The 23,686-nt window shown below is 42.4% G+C and overlaps 2 protein-coding genes across 2 annotated transcripts; both read left to right on the forward strand.

Annotated features, from left to right (window-relative positions):
* The first annotated feature begins 8,218 nt into the window (after nucleotides 1-8,218).
* LOC128319745 (uncharacterized) lies at nucleotides 8,219-10,986 on the forward strand. The gene is made up of 3 exons (XM_053239068.1): nucleotides 8,219-8,324; nucleotides 9,119-9,226; nucleotides 9,371-10,986. The coding sequence occupies exons 2-3, from the start codon at nucleotides 9,164-9,166 to the stop codon at nucleotides 10,109-10,111; spliced, it is 804 nt and encodes a 267-aa protein (XP_053095043.1). The 5' UTR covers nucleotides 8,219-8,324; nucleotides 9,119-9,163; the 3' UTR covers nucleotides 10,112-10,986.
* Nucleotides 10,987-19,582: 8,596 nt separating this feature from the next.
* Nucleotides 19,583-23,324, forward strand: LOC113525294 (pulmonary surfactant-associated protein D). The gene is made up of 5 exons (XM_026911773.3): nucleotides 19,583-19,682; nucleotides 20,302-20,492; nucleotides 22,142-22,219; nucleotides 22,396-22,470; nucleotides 22,604-23,324. Exons 2-5 carry the CDS (start codon nucleotides 20,312-20,314, stop codon nucleotides 22,993-22,995), a joined length of 726 nt encoding a protein of 241 aa, XP_026767574.3. The 5' UTR covers nucleotides 19,583-19,682; nucleotides 20,302-20,311; the 3' UTR covers nucleotides 22,996-23,324.
* Nucleotides 23,325-23,686: the final 362 nt, after the last annotated feature.

A 23,686-nucleotide genomic window follows, 5' to 3' on the forward strand; every position in this document is an offset into this window, starting at 1 on the left:
AACCCTAACCCTAACCCTAACCCTAACCCTAACCCTAACCCTAACCCTAACCCTAACCCTAACCCTAACCCTAACCCTAACCCTAACCCTAACCCTAACCCTAACCCTAACCCTAACCCTAACCCTAACCCTAACCCTAACCCTAACCCTAACCCTAACCCTAACCCTAACCCTAACCCTAACCCTAACCCTAACCCTAACCCTAACCCTAACCCTAACCCTAACCCTAACCCTAACCCTAACCCTAACCCTAACCCTAACCCTAACCCTAACCCTAACCCTAACCCTAACCCTAACCCTAACCCTAACCCTAACCCTAACCCTAACCCTAACCCTAACCCTAACCCTAACCCTAACCCTAACCCTAACCCTAACCCTAACCCTAACCCTAACCCTAACCCTAACCCTAACCCTAACCCTAACCCTAACCCTAACCCTAACCCTAACCCTAACCCTAACCCTAACCCTAACCCTAACCCTAACCCTAACCCTAACCCTAACCCTAACCCTAACCCTAACCCTAACCCTAACCCTAACCCTAACCCTAACCCTAACCCTAACCCTAACCCTAACCCTAACCCTAACCCTAACCCTAACCCTAACCCTAACCCTAACCCTAACCCTAACCCTAACCCTAACCCTAACCCTAACCCTAACCCTAACCCTAACCCTAACCCTAACCCTAACCCTAACCCTAACCCTAACCCTAACCCTAACCCTAACCCTAACCCTAACCCTAACCCTAACCCTAACCCTAACCCTAACCCTAACCCTAACCCTAACCCTAACCCTAACCCTAACCCTAACCCTAACCCTAACCCTAACCCTAACCCTAACCCTAACCCTAACCCTAACCCTAACCCTAACCCTAACCCTAACCCTAACCCTAACCCTAACCCTAACCCTAACCCTAACCCTAACCCTAACCCTAACCCTAACCCTAACCCTAACCCTAACCCTAACCCTAACCCTAACCCTAACCCTAACCCTAACCCTAACCCTAACCCTAACCCTAACCCTAACCCTAACCCTAACCCTAACCCTAACCCTAACCCTAACCCTAACCCTAACCCTAACCCTAACCCTAACCCTAACCCTAACCCTAACCCTAACCCTAACCCTAACCCTAACCCTAACCCTAACCCTAACCCTAACCCTAACCCTAACCCTAACCCTAACCCTAACCCTAACCCTAACCCTAACCCTAACCCTAACCCTAACCCTAACCCTAACCCTAACCCTAACCCTAACCCTAACCCTAACCCTAACCCTAACCCTAACCCTAACCCTAACCCTAACCCTAACCCTAACCCTAACCCTAACCCTAACCCTAACCCTAACCCTAACCCTAACCCTAACCCTAACCCTAACCCTAACCCTAACCCTAACCCTAACCCTAACCCTAACCCTAACCCTAACCCTAACCCTAACCCTAACCCTAACCCTAACCCTAACCCTAACCCTAACCCTAACCCTAACCCTAACCCTAACCCTAACCCTAACCCTAACCCTAACCCTAACCCTAACCCTAACCCTAACCCTAACCCTAACCCTAACCCTAACCCTAACCCTAACCCTAACCCTAACCCTAACCCTAACCCTAACCCTAACCCTAACCCTAACCCTAACCCTAACCCTAACCCTAACCCTAACCCTAACCCTAACCCTAACCCTAACCCTAACCCTAACCCTAACCCTAACCCTAACCCTAACCCTAACCCTAACCCTAACCCTAACCCTAACCCTAACCCTAACCCTAACCCTAACCCTAACCCTAACCCTAACCCTAACCCTAACCCTAACCCTAACCCTAACCCTAACCCTAACCCTAACCCTAACCCTAACCCTAACCCTAACCCTAACCCTAACCCTAACCCTAACCCTAACCCTAACCCTAACCCTAACCCTAACCCTAACCCTAACCCTAACCCTAACCCTAACCCTAACCCTAACCCTAACCCTAACCCTAACCCTAACCCTAACCCTAACCCTAACCCTAACCCTAACCCTAACCCTAACCCTAACCCTAACCCTAACCCTAACCCTAACCCTAACCCTAACCCTAACCCTAACCCTAACCCTAACCCTAACCCTAACCCTAACCCTAACCCTAACCCTAACCCTAACCCTAACCCTAACCCTAACCCTAACCCTAACCCTAACCCTAACCCTAACCCTAACCCTAACCCTAACCCTAACCCTAACCCTAACCCTAACCCTAACCCTAACCCTAACCCTAACCCTAACCCTAACCCTAACCCTAACCCTAACCCTAACCCTAACCCTAACCCTAACCCTAACCCTAACCCTAACCCTAACCCTAACCCTAACCCTAACCCTAACCCTAACCCTAACCCTAACCCTAACCCTAACCCTAACCCTAACCCTAACCCTAACCCTAACCCTAACCCTAACCCTAACCCTAACCCTAACCCTAACCCTAACCCTAACCCTAACCCTAACCCTAACCCTAACCCTAACCCTAACCCTAACCCTAACCCTAACCCTAACCCTAACCCTAACCCTAACCCTAACCCTAACCCTAACCCTAACCCTAACCCTAACCCTAACCCTAACCCTAACCCTAACCCTAACCCTAACCCTAACCCTAACCCTAACCCTAACCCTAACCCTAACCCTAACCCTAACCCTAACCCTAACCCTAACCCTAACCCTAACCCTAACCCTAACCCTAACCCTAACCCTAACCCTAACCCTAACCCTAACCCTAACCCTAACCCTAACCCTAACCCTAACCCTAACCCTAACCCTAACCCTAACCCTAACCCTAACCCTAACCCTAACCCTAACCCTAACCCTAACCCTAACCCTAACCCTAACCCTAACCCTAACCCTAACCCTAACCCTAACCCTAACCCTAACCCTAACCCTAACCCTAACCCTAACCCTAACCCTAACCCTAACCCTAACCCTAACCCTAACCCTAACCCTAACCCTAACCCTAACCCTAACCCTAACCCTAACCCTAACCCTAACCCTAACCCTAACCCTAACCCTAACCCTAACCCTAACCCTAACCCTAACCCTAACCCTAACCCTAACCCTAACCCTAACCCTAACCCTAACCCTAACCCTAACCCTAACCCTAACCCTAACCCTAACCCTAACCCTAACCCTAACCCTAACCCTAACCCTAACCCTAACCCTAACCCTAACCCTAACCCTAACCCTAACCCTAACCCTAACCCTAACCCTAACCCTAACCCTAACCCTAACCCTAACCCTAACCCTAACCCTAACCCTAACCCTAACCCTAACCCTAACCCTAACCCTAACCCTAACCCTAACCCTAACCCTAACCCTAACCCTAACCCTAACCCTAACCCTAACCCTAACCCTAACCCTAACCCTAACCCTAACCCTAACCCTAACCCTAACCCTAACCCTAACCCTAACCCTAACCCTAACCCTAACCCTAACCCTAACCCTAACCCTAACCCTAACCCTAACCCTAACCCTAACCCTAACCCTAACCCTAACCCTAACCCTAACCCTAACCCTAACCCTAACCCTAACCCTAACCCTAACCCTAACCCTAACCCTAACCCTAACCCTAACCCTAACCCTAACCCTAACCCTAACCCTAACCCTAACCCTAACCCTAACCCTAACCCTAACCCTAACCCTAACCCTAACCCTAACCCTAACCCTAACCCTAACCCTAACCCTAACCCTAACCCTAACCCTAACCCTAACCCTAACCCTAACCCTAACCCTAACCCTAACCCTAACCCTAACCCTAACCCTAACCCTAACCCTAACCCTAACCCTAACCCTAACCCTAACCCTAACCCTAACCCTAACCCTAACCCTAACCCTAACCCTAACCCTAACCCTAACCCTAACCCTAACCCTAACCCTAACCCTAACCCTAACCCTAACCCTAACCCTAACCCTAACCCTAACCCTAACCCTAACCCTAACCCTAACCCTAACCCTAACCCTAACCCTAACCCTAACCCTAACCCTAACCCTAACCCTAACCCTAACCCTAACCCTAACCCTAACCCTAACCCTAACCCTAACCCTAACCCTAACCCTAACCCTAACCCTAACCCTAACCCTAACCCTAACCCTAACCCTAACCCTAACCCTAACCCTAACCCTAACCCTAACCCTAACCCTAACCCTAACCCTAACCCTAACCCTAACCCTAACCCTAACCCTAACCCTAACCCTAACCCTAACCCTAACCCTAACCCTAACCCTAACCCTAACCCTAACCCTAACCCTAACCCTAACCCTAACCCTAACCCTAACCCTAACCCTAACCCTAACCCTAACCCTAACCCTAACCCTAACCCTAACCCTAACCCTAACCCTAACCCTAACCCTAACCCTAACCCTAACCCTAACCCTAACCCTAACCCTAACCCTAACCCTAACCCTAACCCTAACCCTAACCCTAACCCTAACCCTAACCCTAACCCTAACCCTAACCCTAACCCTAACCCTAACCCTAACCCTAACCCTAACCCTAACCCTAACCCTAACCCTAACCCTAACCCTAACCCTAACCCTAACCCTAACCCTAACCCTAACCCTAACCCTAACCCTAACCCTAACCCTAACCCTAACCCTAACCCTAACCCTAACCCTAACCCTAACCCTAACCCTAACCCTAACCCTAACCCTAACCCTAACCCTAACCCTAACCCTAACCCTAACCCTAACCCTAACCCTAACCCTAACCCTAACCCTAACCCTAACCCTAACCCTAACCCTAACCCTAACCCTAACCCTAACCCTAACCCTAACCCTAACCCTAACCCTAACCCTAACCCTAACCCTAACCCTAACCCTAACCCTAACCCTAACCCTAACCCTAACCCTAACCCTAACCCTAACCCTAACCCTAACCCTAACCCTAACCCTAACCCTAACCCTAACCCTAACCCTAACCCTAACCCTAACCCTAACCCTAACCCTAACCCTAACCCTAACCCTAACCCTAACCCTAACCCTAACCCTAACCCTAACCCTAACCCTAACCCTAACCCTAACCCTAACCCTAACCCTAACCCTAACCCTAACCCTAACCCTAACCCTAACCCTAACCCTAACCCTAACCCTAACCCTAACCCTAACCCTAACCCTAACCCTAACCCTAACCCTAACCCTAACCCTAACCCTAACCCTAACCCTAACCCTAACCCTAACCCTAACCCTAACCCTAACCCTAACCCTAACCCTAACCCTAACCCTAACCCTAACCCTAACCCTAACCCTAACCCTAACCCTAACCCTAACCCTAACCCTAACCCTAACCCTAACCCTAACCCTAACCCTAACCCTAACCCTAACCCTAACCCTAACCCTAACCCTAACCCTAACCCTAACCCTAACCCTAACCCTAACCCTAACCCTAACCCTAACCCTAACCCTAACCCTAACCCTAACCCTAACCCTAACCCTAACCCTAACCCTAACCCTAACCCTAACCCTAACCCTAACCCTAACCCTAACCCTAACCCTAACCCTAACCCTAACCCTAACCCTAACCCTAACCCTAACCCTAACCCTAACCCTAACCCTAACCCTAACCCTAACCCTAACCCTAACCCTAACCCTAACCCTAACCCTAACCCTAACCCTAACCCTAACCCTAACCCTAACCCTAACCCTAACCCTAACCCTAACCCTAACCCTAACCCTAACCCTAACCCTAACCCTAACCCTAACCCTAACCCTAACCCTAACCCTAACCCTAACCCTAACCCTAACCCTAACCCTAACCCTAACCCTAACCCTAACCCTAACCCTAACCCTAACCCTAACCCTAACCCTAACCCTAACCCTAACCCTAACCCTAACCCTAACCCTAACCCTAACCCTAACCCTAACCCTAACCCTAACCCTAACCCTAACCCTAACCCTAACCCTAACCCTAACCCTAACCCTAACCCTCTAACCCTAACCCTAACCCTAACCCTAACCCTAACCCTAACCCTAACCCTAACCCTAACCCTAACCCTAACCCTAACCCTAACCCTAACCCCTAACCCTAACCCTAACCCTAACCCTAACCCTAACCCTAACCCTAACCCTAACCCTAACCCTAACCCTAACCCTAACCCTAACCCTAACCCTAACCCTAACCCTAACCTCAACCTTCTACCCTGACCCTAACCCTAACCCTAACCTCAACCTTCTACCCTGACCCTAACCCTAACCTCAACCTTCTACCCTGACCCTAACCCTAACCCTAACCCTAACCTCAACCTTCTACCCTGACCCTAACCCTAACCCTAACCCTAACCCTAACCCTAACCCTAACCCTAACCCTAGCCCTAACCCTAACCCTAACCCTAACCTCAGCCTCCTACCATGAACCCTAACCCTAACCTCAACCTCCTACCAGGAACCCGAACCCTAACCCCAACCCCATAACCCTACTTAACCCTAACTCCTAACCCTAATCTCTCCCTCCTACCCTGAACCCTAATCCTAACCCGAACCATGACCTTCACTTCAAGCCCAATTCTAACCCTTTTCCCTTCCCCCTCCCTACCCCAACCTCAATCTCCCATCTTGAACCCCAATTCTAACACTTAACCCTAACTGCTAACCCCCTACCCTAACCCCAAGCCTTATTCCTACCCTAACCCTAATCTTCCCCCTTCTCTATCTTGACCCTCTTTTGTTTCCCTGCTCTTCTACTGGAGTGGGTACCCTGGCTCCAAGGATATAAACTTAACTCCCAAGTCTGCCCCATGAGATGAATACATTTACAGGTAAATGTGAGCTGTATGTGGACATGGGAGTGTGCAGACATTGAATGGAGCTTTCACCCGGGATCCTGTGCTTTGATCACTCAGCCGGATATGGGGTGTGGATCTGACTTGGGAAAAACTGCACGCCCTATCCGGTCCCTTAGGTTCCTTGTTTTATTTAAATAATGTTGTCTTTTTCCCCCCCCTCCATTTTTACTTTCTTTATGGGGACTCCTGGTCCCTTTCCAGGTCACTGTTCCTTTTGAACTTAGTGGGTATTTTTATTTAGCTCTCTCATTTTAACTTTATTGATTTTATTTTCTTAATCATATTTTTAAAAAAGCATCCTTTCTTTTTATTTTATTTATTTATATATTTTATGTTTTTTAAATTTATATTTTTTATTTTTTATTTACTCATTTACCATTTGGGGATTTTAAATTTGCACTGTTTAAGGATCACCCTTACCCAGGGATCCAATTTATATATATAAAAAATTTTTTTTGTATTTGTATAAGAAAATGGGTCTGGCCTCGTTCTTTTTAACTCTAGAATAGAACAAAGTGAGCCTGTGCACTAAAGAGCATACACTCAACATATGAGGACTTGATCTTTCCCTAACCTAACCTAGCCTGTGCCACTACAAACAAAAGAGAGGAACAGACCATATTCTTAGTACGCACCTTACATATTTAGTTATATTTTAATTATTTTACTTTTATTGTTTTAATCTCTTAATCTTTATCCTATTTGGTTTTATCACCTTTTTTTTTTTTTTTTTATTATTCCATTTTTATCCTTTCCCCCCCTTTTTTTTCCCTTACTACTCTTTTTTTCTAAGGTTTTTTATTTTTTTAATACCCACTCTTTTTCCAGTACATTTGTGTTCAATGGCAGTCTTCTTATTCTTGGCTCTCTTCTCTTGCCTGCTGTGGGTCTTGAACCAGGGAGGCTAGGTGTAGGAGACTATTGTCTATACCACTACACCACACAAACTACTGGGAAGACCTGGTGGAAAATAAGAGAACCAAGGTTTACAAAAATAGTTTTAAACTACATTATCCAGGTAAAGTCATTACCCATAAAGCCACACACTTCCTTCAGACTCACAACCAATAGATAGGCAGTTTTGAGACAGACAGGTATAGTTACCAATTATACAGAACCTCCTTATTTTAGCTCCACCCCTAATTTAACCTAGATCCCACCCCAGAGCTTATTTAAGGATATGGATGGGAACAAAAAGCGTATGTCCTCTGAAGAAGCAGGATTCCCTGCGAAACGTTAGGACGTCGAACTCAAAAAGCACCGTGAACTGCACATCAAAAAGATACTGTTTGACGGGGAAAACATTGCCAATTTTTGTGTCCTGTTTTACACAAAAAATTTTTTTAATGGAGAAAAATCCTTTTTAAACCGTTTTGTGAGTACTCACATTTTTAAACCCTTCCTTTTTTTGGGTTTTTATTCCCCCCTCCTTTTTTTTTTTTTTCGGTTTTATTCCCCCTTCTTTTTGGAGTACAACACCCAAGCCAGAGGGGCCTACAAAACTTCCTGTTTGGTGAACTCCTAGGCCGCTTAGGCCTTCTGGTAAGGAACTGAGTTGTTAATCAGCTACAGGATCCTTTTCCCAAGGATTCTTATCAGCATACTCATGGGGTAAGACCAATGAAGACTTTTCTCCTTTTGGTTTTTATCTTTCCTTTCTTTTAACCTTTTTTTTCCTCGAAAGGAGTTTTTTTACAGGCACAATGATTCCCTTAACAAACAGATTCACAGTGTTGGAGACTTTGGAAACAGATGGGGTGGAACAAACACTACACACAGACCAGCATCTACACAACTCAAAACCCAGGGAATTTTTAGATAGACATTTGAGGAAGTTGTATTTTAAATTCTTACAGGCCACACACCATGAAGACATTGTGACAACAGCTCTACATACGCAAATTTTTCCAAAGGGCATGTCTAAACAAACACACAAACTTACACAGTTTATCAAACCGGCATGCCCCAAGCAACAAACTCTACATAGAATTACGGAAAACACACAAAATTGGATGAAGGCAAATATGCAGATCCTCAAAGACCATTACGTTCAAGTGAAAGCAGAACTACTGAATCGAATCCACAAAATGGAGGAAACAGAATGGCAGATAGCAGTTAAATGGGCCAAAGGTAGATTCAAACACAAATTGAGGGAAGACATAATAGAAAAGGCCAAAACACAAATGGAACAGAATCTAGTGGAAACAGAAAATGGAGGAACTGCATGTTTGCCTATCCAAGTATCAAACAGCTCCTCTAATCCTTCTTCCACTGCCGCCTCTTCTTTTTCTTCTTCGTTGTCTTCTTCAATCTCTTCCTCTTCTTCCTCCAAACAGAGTCCGAGTAAAGACGACACAAACCTTGTGGCAAGTTCTCCACAGATGCATTTATCGAAAAGCAATGGAACACCTCGGCCTTTAAACAACAACTCCGATAAGACCAAGGTAGTTAGTGTATTAATACATGAAGTTCCTTTGAATACACTTAAGCAGCAAGAACAGAGAGCTAACACTCCATCCACAATTCACAGAACAGCAATCCTAAATAATGTTAGTGTTCTAATAGAACCTACTATTGCTGATTCACAGGGGGAGCCGACCCAGGGGGATAGGAAGCAGGAGAGGAAGGAGGTGATGAATGGGTCTACAGAAAGGAAGACCACGTCCTTGAGAAAAGCCCGATCTGAATCCTCCCTTTCCCTTTCCCCTTCCTCTTTCTCGTTGACTCCCCTGCATGTGGAACATCCGGACAGGGTGGAGCCCCAAATAAAAACCTGTGAAGTGAGGAACCATTGGGTTCCTACTAGACATCCTAACACCACTAGAAAGATTGCAGATTGGACACTGGAAGTAAAGAAACCAGTTTTGTTTATAGGGGACTCCAACCTGTCCAGAATTCCCTATTTTAGTGACGAAAATGTTCAGGTGGATAGTTACCCTGGAGCCAACTTTTTACATATAGCCAAGGTGTTACAAAAATTAACCCCTAATCCAAACACTCAAAAAGTCGTCCTATCATTAGGAATCAATAATAGAGAACAAACATTCGAAAGTACAACAAAAAAACAGTTGCAAGAGCTGTGGAGAATTGCTGCAGTGGTTTTTCCCAATGCCACGATCTACACCCCATTATTAAACTACTCGGATATCCTACCTAGACGACAACAAGAAACTCTAACAAAACTGAACACTCATATACTGGCACATGGTAATCCATTGCAGGAACTTCACCCACTTAGGTTCAAGGTGAACCCGAGGGACCCTATCCACTGGACCACGGAAACGGCTTCGCAAATGTTTACATACTGGTTGGATCAGTTAAACTTTTAGGAATGGTGAAGTGCAATAAAACAGACAACAAAAAGCACACCAACATCATTAACCTATCCAAAACGTTTTGTCTCACAGGTCCGCAGGAGGATTTACTCAGCAAGGGTCTCACCTTCATCCCGACGCCATGCGGTACGGACTTGGGGGAGCTGGGGAGGGATGTCCACGCTTACAATAGACAACTTAAAATTTTAGACCACTTCCAATACACAAAATGTAAAGAACACTTACAGTTTACAGAAAAATCCAGATGGGAACCGAGCACCGAACAGACCAGTTTACCTATAAAGCAGTTGATTAAAAAGAACAGGATGATTATCAATTCTCTTTCAGATTTTTCCAACAATCAAGCAGATAATTTAACCGCCACAGAACGCAGAGCACTCAAAGAATTACAAACCAACAGAGATATAATAATTAAACCGGCAGATAAAGGCTCAGCGATCGTCATAATGGACAAACAACAATACTTACTAGAAGCAAATAGACAATTAAACAATACCAATCATTACACTTTACTTCCACACTCATTACAACAGGAAACACAATCATTGGTAACATCCATTTTACAGGACTTAAAACAGAAAGGCTTCATTAACACTAAACAGTTTAATTACCTTATTGGTCCAAACCCACCAAGGCAGCGGAAATTTTATCTATTGCCCAAAATTCATAAAGACCCACAGGCGTGGACAGTCCCTTCCGAGGTTCCACAGGGACGCCCGATTGTGTCGGATTGTGGGAGTGAGACCTACAATGTGGCACAATACATTGATTATTTCCTCAATCCTGTCTCACAACTTCATCCCAGTTACTTAAAAGATACATATGACTTTATAAACAAAATCAAGAACATGACAATTCCAGACTCGGCCTTCCTATTCACTTTGGATGTGGAAAGCCTTTACACAAATATCAGTACAGAGGCAGGATTGCAGGCAATAACGAAATGTTTTAACAGGTATCCAGATTCAAGCCGGCCAGATGCAGAACTTCTTCAGCTGTTGGAAATAAATTTAACCCGCAATGACTTTGAATTTAATTCTCAATTATATTTACAGGTTCAAGGAACTGCTATGGGGAAGAAATTTGCTCCAGCCTACGCGAATATTTATATGTCTGAGTGGGAAGAAACATTGTTTCCAAAGTGTCCCCACTTACCCGCAGTGTATTATCGATATCTGGATGACATCTTTGGGGTCTGGCACCATGACAGGGAACATTTTGACACCTTTTTGAATTTGGCCAATTCCCATCATAAACACATTAAAGTCAAAGCAACTCTTAATTCGGATAACATTAACTTTTTAGACACCACAGTTTTTGCCATCCCGACGGAGAATAATTCCAAAACACTACATACTAAAGTGTTTTTCAAACCCACTGATTCCCACTCTCTACTATTTAAAACAAGTTATCATCCTAGACATACTTTCAAGGGGGTAATCAAATCACAAATCATTCGATTTCATAGAATTTGCTCATTTGATCAACATTTCCATGAAGCAACACAAACTCTATTCAAAGCCCTTAGACCCCGAGGGTATTCTAAGAGATTCTTGAGAGCCATTAAAAGAGACACGTTGCAGGATCTCAGAAATAACCCAACACGATTGGTGCCGGAACCCAAGGATGTCATCCCCATAGTCACGACTTTTTCAGAAACATCCAAAATCCTCAACAATAAGCTTAAACAACAATTCCAAAAAACACAAGAACTATACGCACCACTTCGGTCATTCAAACCAATATCAGCTTATAGAAGAAATAAAAATCTACGGGATCTCCTGGTCAGGGCCAGTTTGAAATCAGACCGACGAGTGATTCCTCCTATATTAGCAACACATTTTCAACAGCTCAGGTCAGTGGAGATGGGAAACAAGGGACACCTAGTGCCACAAAGAACAAACCTCAAGACCACGAATATCATTTACATGATCACTTGCACACACTGCCATAAGAGATATATTGGAGAAACTGAATACAGTCTGGAACAAAGGCTGAAACAACACATTTACTCCATTCAACACAGACCACGCAACACACACTTAATATGCCATTTTGCAAGGGTTGGGATACAGAAGCTCAGGATCTCGGGTTTGGAGGCCAATAGGGCATGGAACAGGGAACAGAGAAGAAGAAAAGAAGCATATTGGATAAGTAAACTGCACACAGACCATCCTCATGGCTTCAATACTAGGAGAACATCTTAGACTTGGAGACTTGGAACCAGAGATACCCATATAGAGAGAGGAAATAGGGCTAACCCATTCTTCTTTTTACAGTATTCTCTTCTTTCCCCCGTTGTTTTTCTTTTGTCCTCTGCTCTTTTTCTTTACCTTGTTCTTCTTTTTTTTTCTTCTTTTCTTCTTCTTTTCCTTCTTCTTCTTCTCCTTTCTTTTCTTTGTTCTTTTTTATACCCATTCTGTCACATTCATTGTGAGTAAAAATAGCACTTGATACTGGAGCAATCCGTTGTATAATGGACGTCTCGGTGGAGCGTTTGGTTTTGTTTTGATTTGGTTTGATGTTTAAACACAACTTGGTGGATTTGTGCACGCACAAATACACACTTTGTAAATATGGTTTAAAGTATTTATATAGCACTTGTTTTGATTATTAGCACTTTTCACTTGACTCAATTGTTAGCACTTTTACTAGCACTTACAGCACTTTTTTTAGGTTTCAGCACTTCTTCCACTGGGACGGTCAATGCCATGGTTTGATCCAGTAAAATAAATTGAATAACTTTTTAAAAACCACAATATTGTGATGCTTTACTTTATTTCCAGACAATTTCTGAGCTTTTACCTCAACCCCAACCATCATTCCGCACCTGGGTTGGACCGGAACCTCAATTCCAAAACCTTATTTCGAATCCTAACCTCAACCCCCTAACCCTAACCCCCTAACCCTAACCCTAACCCTAACCCCAACCCTAACCCCAACCCTAACCCTAACCTCAACCTTCTACCCTGACCCTAACCCTAACCCTAACCTCAACCTTCTACCCTGACCCTAACCCTAACCTCAACCTTCTACCCTGACCCTAACCCTAACCCTAACCCTAACCTCAACCTTCTACCCTGACCCTAACCCTAACCCTAACCTCAACCTTCTACCCTGACCCTAACCCTAACCCTAACCTCAACCTTCTACCCTGATCCTAACCCTAACCCTGACCCTAACCCCTAACCCTAACCTAACCCCTAACTCCCAACCCTCCTACTCTAACCCTAATCCGCTTACCCTAACCCTAACCCCTAACCCCTAACCCTAACCTCAGCCTTCTACCCTAACCCTAACCCCTAACCCTTACCTCAACCTCCTACCCTGACCCTAACCCTAACCCTGACCCTTACCCTAACCTCAGCCTCCTACCATGAACCCTAACCCTAACCTCAACCTCCTACCAGGAACCCGAACCCTAACCCCAACCCCATAACCCTACTTAACCCTAACTCCTAACCCTAATCTCTCCCTCCTACCCTGAACCCTAATCCTAACCCGAACCATGACCTTCACTTCAAGCCCAATTCTAACCCTTTTCCCTTCCCCCTCCCTACCCCAACCTCAATCTCCCATCTTGAACCCCAATTCTAACACTTAACCCTAACTGCTAACCCCCTACCCTAACCCCAAGCCTTATTCCTACCCTAACCCTAATCTTCCCCCTTCTCTATCTTGACCCTCTTTTGTTTCCCTGCTCTTCTACTGGAGTGGGTACCCTGGCTCCAAGGATATAAACTTAACTCCCAAGTCTGCCCCATGAGATGAATACATTTACAGGTAAATGTGAGCTGCATGTGGACATGGGAGTGTGCAGACATTGAATGGAGCTTTCACCCGGGATCCTGTGCTTTGATCACTCAGCCGGATATGGGGTGTGGATCTGACTTGGGAAAAACTGCACGCCCTATCCGGTCCCTTAGGTTCCTTGTTTTATTTAAATAATGTTGTCTTTTTCCCCCCCCTCCATTTTTACTTTCTTTATGGGGACTCCTGGTCCCTTTCCAGGTCACTGTTCCTTTTGAACTTAGTGGGTATTTTTATTTAGCTCTCTCATTTTAACTTTATTGATTTTATTTTCTTAATCATATTTTTAAAAAAGCATCCTTTCTTTTTATTTTATTTATTTATATATTTTATGTCTTTAAAATTTATATTTTTTATTTTTTATTTACTCATTTACCATTTGGGGATTTTAAATTTGCACTGTTTAAGGATCACCCTTACCCAGGGATCCAATTTATATATATAAAAAATTTTTTTTGTATTTGTATAAGAAAATGGGTCTGGCCTCGTTCTTTTTAACTCTAGAATAGAACAAAGTGAGCCTGTGCACTAAAGAGCATACACTCAACATATGAGGACTTGATCTTTCCCTAACCTAACCCTAACCCTAACCCTAACCCTAACCCTAGCCCTAACCCTAACCCTAACCCTAGCCCTAACCCTAACCCTAACCCTAACCCTGACCCTGACCCTGACCCTGACCCTAACCCTAACCCTAACCCTAACCCTAACCCTTAGACCCCGAGGGTATTCTAGGAGATTCTTGAGAGCCATTAAAAGAGACACGTTGCAGGATCTCAGAAATAACCCAACACGATTGGTGCCGGAACCCAAGGATGTCATCCCCATAGTCACGACTTTTTCAGAAACATCCAAAATCCTCAACAATAAGCTTAAACAACAATTCCAAAAAACACAAGAACTATACGCACCACTTCGGTCATTCAAACCAATATCAGCTTATAGAAGAAATAAAAATCTACGGGATCTCCTGGTCAGGGCCAGTTTGAAATCAGACCGACGAGTGATTCCTCCTATATTAGCAACACATTTTCAACAGCTCAGGTCAGTGGAGATGGGAAACAAGGGACACCTAGTGCCACAAAGAACAAACCTCAAGACCACGAATATCATTTACATGATCACTTGCACACACTGCCATAAGAGATATATTGGAGAAACTAAATACAGTCTGGAACAAAGGCTGAAACAACACATTTACTCCATTCAACACAGACCACGCAACACACACTTAATATGCCATTTTGCAAGGGTTGGGATACAGAAGCTCAGGATCTCGGGTTTGGAGGCCAATAGGGCATGGAACAGGGAACAGAGAAGAAGAAAAGAAGCATATTGGATAAGTAAACTGCACACAGACCATCCTCATGGCTTCAATACTAGGAGAACATCTTAGACTTGGAGACTTGGAACCAGAGATATCCATATAGAGAGAGGAAATAGGGCTAACCCATTCTTCTTTTTACAGTATTCTCTTCTTTCCCCCGTTGCTTTTCTTTTGTCCTCTGCTCCCAATTCTAACCCTTTTCCCTTCCCCCTCCCTACCCCAACCTCAATCTCCCATCTTGAACCCCAATTCTAACACCTAACCCTAACTGCTAACCCCCTACCCTAACCCCAAGCCTTATTCCTACCCTAACCCTAATCTTCCCCCTTCTCTATCTTGACCCTCTTTTGTTTCCCTGCTCTTCTACTGGAGTGGGTACCCTGGCTCCAAGGATATAAACTTAACTCCCAAATCTGCCCCATGAGATGGATACATTTACAGGTAAATGTGAGCTGTATGTGGACATGGGAGTGTGCAGACATTGAATGGAGCTTTCACCCGGGATCCTGTGCTTTGATCACTCAGCCGGATATGGGGTGTGGATCTGACTTGGGAAAAACTGCACGCCCTATCCGGTCCCTTAGGTTCCTTGTTTTATTTAAATAATGTTGTCTTCCCCCCCCCCCTTTCCCCCCCCCCCCCCCTTTATTTGAAAAAAATAAGTGCTATGTGTACTTAGTCTGTCCTTTTTTACTATTTGGAATTTTTACTTTCTTTATGGGGACTCCTGGTCCCTTTCCAGGTCACTGTTCCTTTTGAACTTAGTGGGTATTTTTATTTAGCTCTCTCATTTTAACTTTATTGATTTTATTTTCTTAATCATATTTTTAAAAAAGCATCCTTTCTTTTTATTTTATTTTTTTATTTTTTTATTTATTTATTTATATTTTTTTTATTTATTTATATATTTTATGTTTTTTAAATATATATTTTTTTATTTTTTATTTACTCATTTACCATTTGGGGATTTTAAATTTGCACTGTTTAAGGATCACCCTAAGCCAGGGATCCAATTTATATATAAAAATTTTTTTTTGTATTTGTATAAGAAAACGGGTCTGGCCTCGTTCTTTTTAACTCTAGAATAGAACAAAGTGAGCCTGTGCACTAAAGAGCATACACTCAACATATGAGGACTTGATCTTTCCCTAACCTAACCCTAACCCTAACCCTAACCCTCCTAACCCTAACCCTAACCCTAACCCTAACCCTAACCCCTAACCCTAACCCTAACCCTAACCCTATTTTCTATCCCCAAAAGCTTAACCCTAGTTTAAACACCTAACCCTAGGCCTAACCCTAACCCTAACCCTCCTAACCCTAACCCTAACCCTAACCCCTAACCCTAACCCTAACCCTAACCCTAACCCTAACCCCTAACCATAACCCTAACCCTAACCCTAACCCTAACCCTATTTTCTATCCCCAAAAGCTTAACCCTAGTTTAAACACCTAACCCTAGGCCTAAACCTAACCCTAACCCTTACCTTAACTGTTATCCTAAACTTAGTCTTAGAATACAGGTGGATCATGACCATAATCCTAACCTCAATCCATTCTAGAACACAAATTTAAACTCCTATAATACGATTGGACAACAATATGCATTATTCAAATTAGGTAAACTGCAGAGAATTATGGGAGTAGGGTCTTTTAATATCTTATCTTCAATACCTCAAAAACAAAAAAAGATAGGCCCTAACAGTGTTTTAGGTTTGCAAATATTTCACTTGCCAAGTGAAATTAGTTGGTCATGATCTTAGCCAGTAGGTGTCACTATTTACTCACCATAATGGTGCAGAGCTGGCCATGTAATGACCTGGACTGGCAATCCAACCAAAAATTTCAGCAATTTGGAGATTGCTCAGTCTTTTTGGCAGGTGATCTCCAGAGGGTCCGCCCCGTAGAAACTTGTTGGCCTGCATCGGGGTCATCCGCTGGGACTAACGGCCCCCACCCACCTCGCGGGGCAGAAAACTCTGCTAGAGTGGCTTGGGAAACCTTGCGGTGTTAACAAAGAGCCACTCGCAGAGAGGTGAGTTTCTCAACTGCACCTACATGTAGGAAATAATAAAATTAAATTAAATTAAATTAAAATAATTGGTTAATTAAACAAACAAATAAAAATAATAAATAAATAAGTAAACCTATTTTAATATGAACAAGTAATGTTTAATATTTGTCATATTTATGTTACATACTTTACCATAAGTAACATTTTATTAGAAAAAGCATCTCCAAACAAGCATGCTAGGGACACAAACAATTAACAAAAAAATTTTTAATAAATATATAAATATATATAAATACTTAATTAAATTAATTAGTTAAACTAAGAATGAATATGTAAACACTGTCCAATTGGTTATGGGACACAAGCCGAGGACTGATCCACCTGCGGCTGGCCGCCTCAGACGAGGGTGTACAGTGTTTAAAAGGCTGAAACACCTGATGACTCTGAGGTACACTGCTGATGATGTGTCCTGAAATTCATTAAATAAGGCTTCATATTTTAACACTGAGATTAAGTAAAGTAAAATAGGAGGAAGTTTAAAAGGCTAAAACATTTACATCAGCTCCAAACCTACCAGCTTAAAGCCCGATCGAGTTATGCTCGATTGGATTTGTTAAATTAGCAGACGCCAAGCTGGGGTTTGCTACAGGAACAATGGCAATGCTTAACAAGCGCCGGCCCGTGCACTTTCCTTGGTTCCCTATTCAACCACGCAATAATCTCGCGATGGGGGGAATCATTGTACTTCAACCAATACCTAACCCCTAACCCTAACCCTAACCCCCTGACCCTAACCCTAACCCTAGGGTAACCCTAACACTAACCCTAACCCCGTCCTGTAGCACCCACTTCTATAATGATGAAATGCTTTGAAAAGCTGGTTAGAAACCACATCTGCTCCCTCCTCCCCAGCTGCCTAGACCCATTACAGTTTGCATCCTGGTCCAACAGGTCCAGAGATGACACCATCAACTACACCCAAACAATGCCCTCTCTCACCTGGACCAGAGGAAAGGGAACTATGTGCGAATGCTGTTTGTGGATTACAGCTCCGCCTTTAACACCATCGTCCCCTCTCACCTCTGCAGAAAGCTCCAGGATCTGGGACTGAACTCTTCCATCTGCCAATGGATCCTAGACTTCCTGACCCGACACCCCCAGGTGGTCAGGATGGGAAACCACACCTCCTCCACACTCACCCTCAGCACTGGAGCTCCTCAGGGCTGTGTCCTCAGCCCTCTGCTGTACTCCCTCTACATCAGTGACTGCACGGCCACACAAAGCTCCAACAGACTGGTGAAGTTCGCCGACGACACAGTGGTTGTAGGCCTCATCACCAACAATGACGAGAAGGCCTACTTAGAGGAAGTGAATATCCTCTCCACATGATGTCAGAATACCAATCTCTTACCAAGTTGTCACCAAGACTAAGGAGATGATTATTGACTATGGGAAGAAGCAGATGAGGAACTTCAATGGAGCCACGGTCGAGAGGGTGAGCAGCTTCAAATACCTTGGGGTCCATCTCACAGAAGACCTGTCATGGACTACACACACATACAGCTTGGTGACAAGAGCGCACCAGCGTCTCTACCATCTCCATCGTCTGGCCAGGTTCAGGGTCTCTCACAGGGTGCTGAAGGCCTTCTACACTGGGGCTGTGGAGAGTCTTCTTATCGGAAACATCACCACCTGGTTCGGAGGCACCATGGCCAAGGACCGGAATGTACTGTCCAGAGTGGTGAGGGCAGCGGAGAAGACCATCAGGACTTCTCTCCCCTGCATCACAAACATCTACAACCAGCGATGCAGGACCAGGGCCAGGAGGATCATAAAAGACTCTCACCACCCCGGGAACAGTCTCTTCTCAGTGCTCCCATCAGGGAAGCGCTACCGGATCCTGAGGACCAACACAGAGAGACTCAGGAGGAGTTTCTACCCTCAGGCAATCCGGCTACTGAATGAGGACACTTGAGAAGTCTGCATATTAACTACCTCACACACAGAAACACATACACAATTGGTTGCACTATGGACAAACAAAAACTCTTGCATCCTTTGCACACTACGTCCTCAAAAAGCTGCTAAGATTCCTCTTTTCAAACTGCTAAACACCTTTTACATATTTTTACATATAAAATCTATATTTTGTCTAATAGAGTCTATTCTATTTTATTTTTATTCATATATTCTTTTATCATATTTGGCTTTTATTATATTCTGTTCTATCATATTCTCTTTTATGTATCACAGTTGCACTGTGGGACGAGGCACTAAGGAAAAACATTTCACTACGTTAATACATCACATGTATGTAATGTACGTGACAAATAAAGAACCTTGAACCTTGACCACTCCTTCCCTACATGTTCACTGTCTGCATTAGTCTTCACAGTTAAGCAAACAACTGGCTGGTGAGAATCTCCTTTCATAGTTTTTAATGCTGTTGTAATATATTTTTCAGAATATACTCAGTTACTGTTAGATTTGTGAGATTTTAAAAAAACATTACCAATGTAATTAGTAATTTGAAGGACAGTATGTTTACTTGCTTGATTTAAATTATGTATGTTTGATATTTATTTTAGTTGCTTACTACTTGCATACATGCATAATGCAATTCAAAAGTTTTTCCACACAACCTACTATACGCAATCAGATAATTACTGCTTTTTTTTTAGCATTTTTATTATTTTTTATTTCACATTTTCCTTGCATTGTAAATTGGAGATAAACCGATATTTGGGATTCATTTTAAGGCATTAAATAAATCTAAAGTCACAAAGGTCCTTTAAAGACTTTTTCTTAATATTAAGGGCTTAACAATACAACACAATGGTCTGGGGTAGAATTTTTTTTTTATTATTAGTTCCTGTTAGGGAGCACGGTAGATTATGATGACATGGTTGCATTGTCTATACAAAAGCTGTACTGAGGGTGAAACCTGACTTAACCAAAATGATGATATTCTTTACATGTCTATGAGATGTTACATTTTAAGATTTGTGTAACATATCATGCTGTTTGTGTCAGTGGACAGAATATGGCATTGTTGTTCTCTGTGCTACTGCTGCTGCACTTTGAGCTCCATCTGGCTGTTGGCGCAGAGACTCTCAGCTGTCCTGCACTGGCTGGAGTTCCAGGTTCACCTGGACATAATGGCCTTCCTGGAAGAGATGGCAGAGATGGACCTGCTGGGTCCAAAGGTGACAAGGGAGATCCAGGTACATATATATTTAATATATTCATAATTTATTTTATATATATATATATATATATATATATATATATATATATATATATATATATATATATATATAATAAGAGGGAAGCAATTTTGAGAAAAGTTTTAGCATCATCTGTTTACATGAAAAAGACCACACTATTCTCCAGATCTGCAAAACTCTTTTAAAAATAATAATTAAAAAAATAATTAAATAAAAAAAACATACAGGCAGACCCAAAATGACCACCAGCAGACTGGGCAGGATAATTGTGAGTCTGTCAGAAAACAGGTGAGAAACAGCAGCAACAATTGCTTCAGACATCACAAGAATTACCAGATAAAACTAGTGCACAAACTATTCAAAACAGAATCAACAAGCATGGGTACAGCGGGAGAGTAATGCGGCAGAAACCGCTCATCAGCCTTAAGAAAGCAAGGGTGATATTAGCAAAAGAATAGGCAAAGAAAGACAGCAGGTTCTGTCTTATTTTCAGATGAATCCAAATTTAACTTGGGTGGATCTGATAGTAGAGTGATTGTGTGAAGAAAAACAGGAGAAGAATTCTAACCAAACTGCACTAAGGGTGCTATAAAGCATGGAGGAGGCTAGGGCTTGGGGATGCAAAGGAGAAGAAATGAGCAGATTGTCGATGTTCTAATGTAGATGAACTGAAATTTGTTGGTTGAAACTTGGAGGAAACTTCCATCACAACTGTTACAGAAACTGATTTCAGGCCCAGGCTAAGGTCTGAGTCCAGACTGAGTATATATATTATTTTTTTAAATATTTTTAAACAAAATCTATTTTTTGGGAAATGTTTTGCTTGGAAAGTGTGCTTAGGGTGTCTTTCTTTGAAATAAATACCAATTAGTTTGACATTTTTGTAAATGTGGCTCAAAAACTGTCCAGACATTTTTTTTGAATACTGTATACATGTCACAACAGGTAAGCAGATACAGATGCAAATGCAGAGTGAGAGTTTATTTAAAAAACACAGGTAAACAAATCCAAATCGGTAGGCAAGGTCATAGTCCAAAAAAAGGCAAAGTTCATGCAATGTGCAAACCATAAAGCCATGGCAAAACCAGAATACAAAGGCCAGGGAGAGAGCAATGATCAAAACCAGATAAGCAATAAACAACAAACAGCTTGGTAAGTCAGGTACAATAAATACTGAGCATTGCTTCACAATGAGAATGTGAAACTGAGGCCCTTATATACTGTGAGGTGTGATTGTTCTCAGGTGTGCGTGATTAGTAGTGAGGTGAATGTGAAGGTGACAGAGTCTGTTGTTGGGACAAAAATAAATAAATAAAGAAAGAAAGAAAGAAAGAAAGAAATAGACCATATTCATAGGCCACGGTGTGTTCTGGGAAACAGAGTTCTCTGTGGCTATAGGAGTTTGCCTGACAATATATAAATATATCATATAAATTCAAATATCCTGTTCATTTGTATTTTTCATTAAAATGGTAACATGAATATTAACTGTTATTAACTTAATTAGTACAAATATGGCTCTCCTCTTTGGAGCATCTACACTCCTTTCAGTGGAAAAACATAATTTCATCTCCTTTAGTAAATACTGGTGTAGTAATTCACTAAGGATTAACAGAAAGCATTGAGGGTTCTGTTCTAATTTTCAGGGCTGAGTGTGCAGGGACCTCCAGGTAAAATTGGGCCAGCAGGACCCAAAGGAGAAAAAGGAGATCTTTGTCCACCTGGTAACAGACATTAATATTTTATTTGTTGTAGAATGTGACATGCAGAACCTCAACAATCTCAAAAAGTAGATCTAACCCTAGATCTTTAGAATTGTAATTATTACAATAGAACATTATATGAATGTTTACAGTGTATGTGTCAAACTGTTAACTATTAAATTATTTTCTCTTTTCAGGGATTCCTGGAGAAAACTCTTTAATTCAGTCAGAAATCAACAGTCTCAAAGCAAAAGTCTCTGTCATGGAAAAAGGTAAGAAGTTTGAAACCCATATTAAAATTTATTTTTACCCCTTAAAAATTTAAAAAATTTAAAAAAATTTACTGTCTGTTGCAGTAAAAATAAAACAATTACAAACGAAATGATCATCACATTTCATTTAAAGCTACCAGCTTTTCTACATTCAGAAGAGTGGGACAGAAGTACTATGTGACTGATGGCACAACAGGGCAGTTTGAACAAGCAGTGAAATTCTGCAACGATGGTGGAGGAAAAGTAGTTTTACCAAAGAGTGAGGAAGAAAATCAAGCTTTAGCTAAAATCCTCAGTTCCTTTAGCTCAGCAGCATTCATTAGAGCAACAGATACAACGGAAGAAGGCAAATTTGTAGACGATGAGGGAAATCCACTAATTTTTACAAAATGGGGCTCTGGTCAACCTGACGATTATCGGGGCTCACAGGACTGCACCATCGTCCATAACTCTGGAATTTGGGATGACAACAGCTGCAATAACAATTTTCTTATGATGTGTGAAATACAAGACAGATTATATTAACCCCATCTGTTATGCTCAAGTCAAAACGGCCCATTACTCACTAGTGTAATTTTTTTAGTGTAATCAATTGCTAGTGCATTTGAAAATGTTTAGGCATGTATGGGAAAAAATATACAAATTAAAATACTAATATATTTATAATATGTTTTTACTAATATGAAACAAATCTATTATTAAAGAAATGCACCTCATCTTTTTAAATACTGTACTCATATTCACAAGTCATTACAATACTCATAGTTTAATTTTTCTGCATTCTTACTGTATCAAGATAATGATTTTGAAAAGGGAATCAATGAAAATTGGATTAAAAGATTCTAATCGCTCTATTAATGTGGTTATTTTGTTCTCTCATAGCTACTAAGCAAATTGTCTAGGTTAATACTCTGAATTTTCTGTCTAATAATTCAAATCTGTCTTTATATTTTCTAATATAATTAAGAAGGATCTCGTTCCAATTTGGACACTACATTCTAACGTTCGAGTGGTCTGTGTTAAGGTGTGCACGTGATTATTATACCAGAGTGCTTTTTTTGTTTCTAATTATTTTTCTTTTAAGTGGGGCTACATTATAGAGCCATGAGGCAGCAATGCTACTTACTGTACCACATGAATAGCTATAATCATATATAATATTATACGGAGAGAAAATGAGTAAAACTCAGTGATGCCTACTGGGCAACTGCAAAAT

This window comes from Pangasianodon hypophthalmus, chromosome 13 (assembly GCF_027358585.1).
Source record: "Pangasianodon hypophthalmus isolate fPanHyp1 chromosome 13, fPanHyp1.pri, whole genome shotgun sequence".
Taxonomy (NCBI): Eukaryota; Metazoa; Chordata; class Actinopteri; order Siluriformes; family Pangasiidae; genus Pangasianodon; species Pangasianodon hypophthalmus.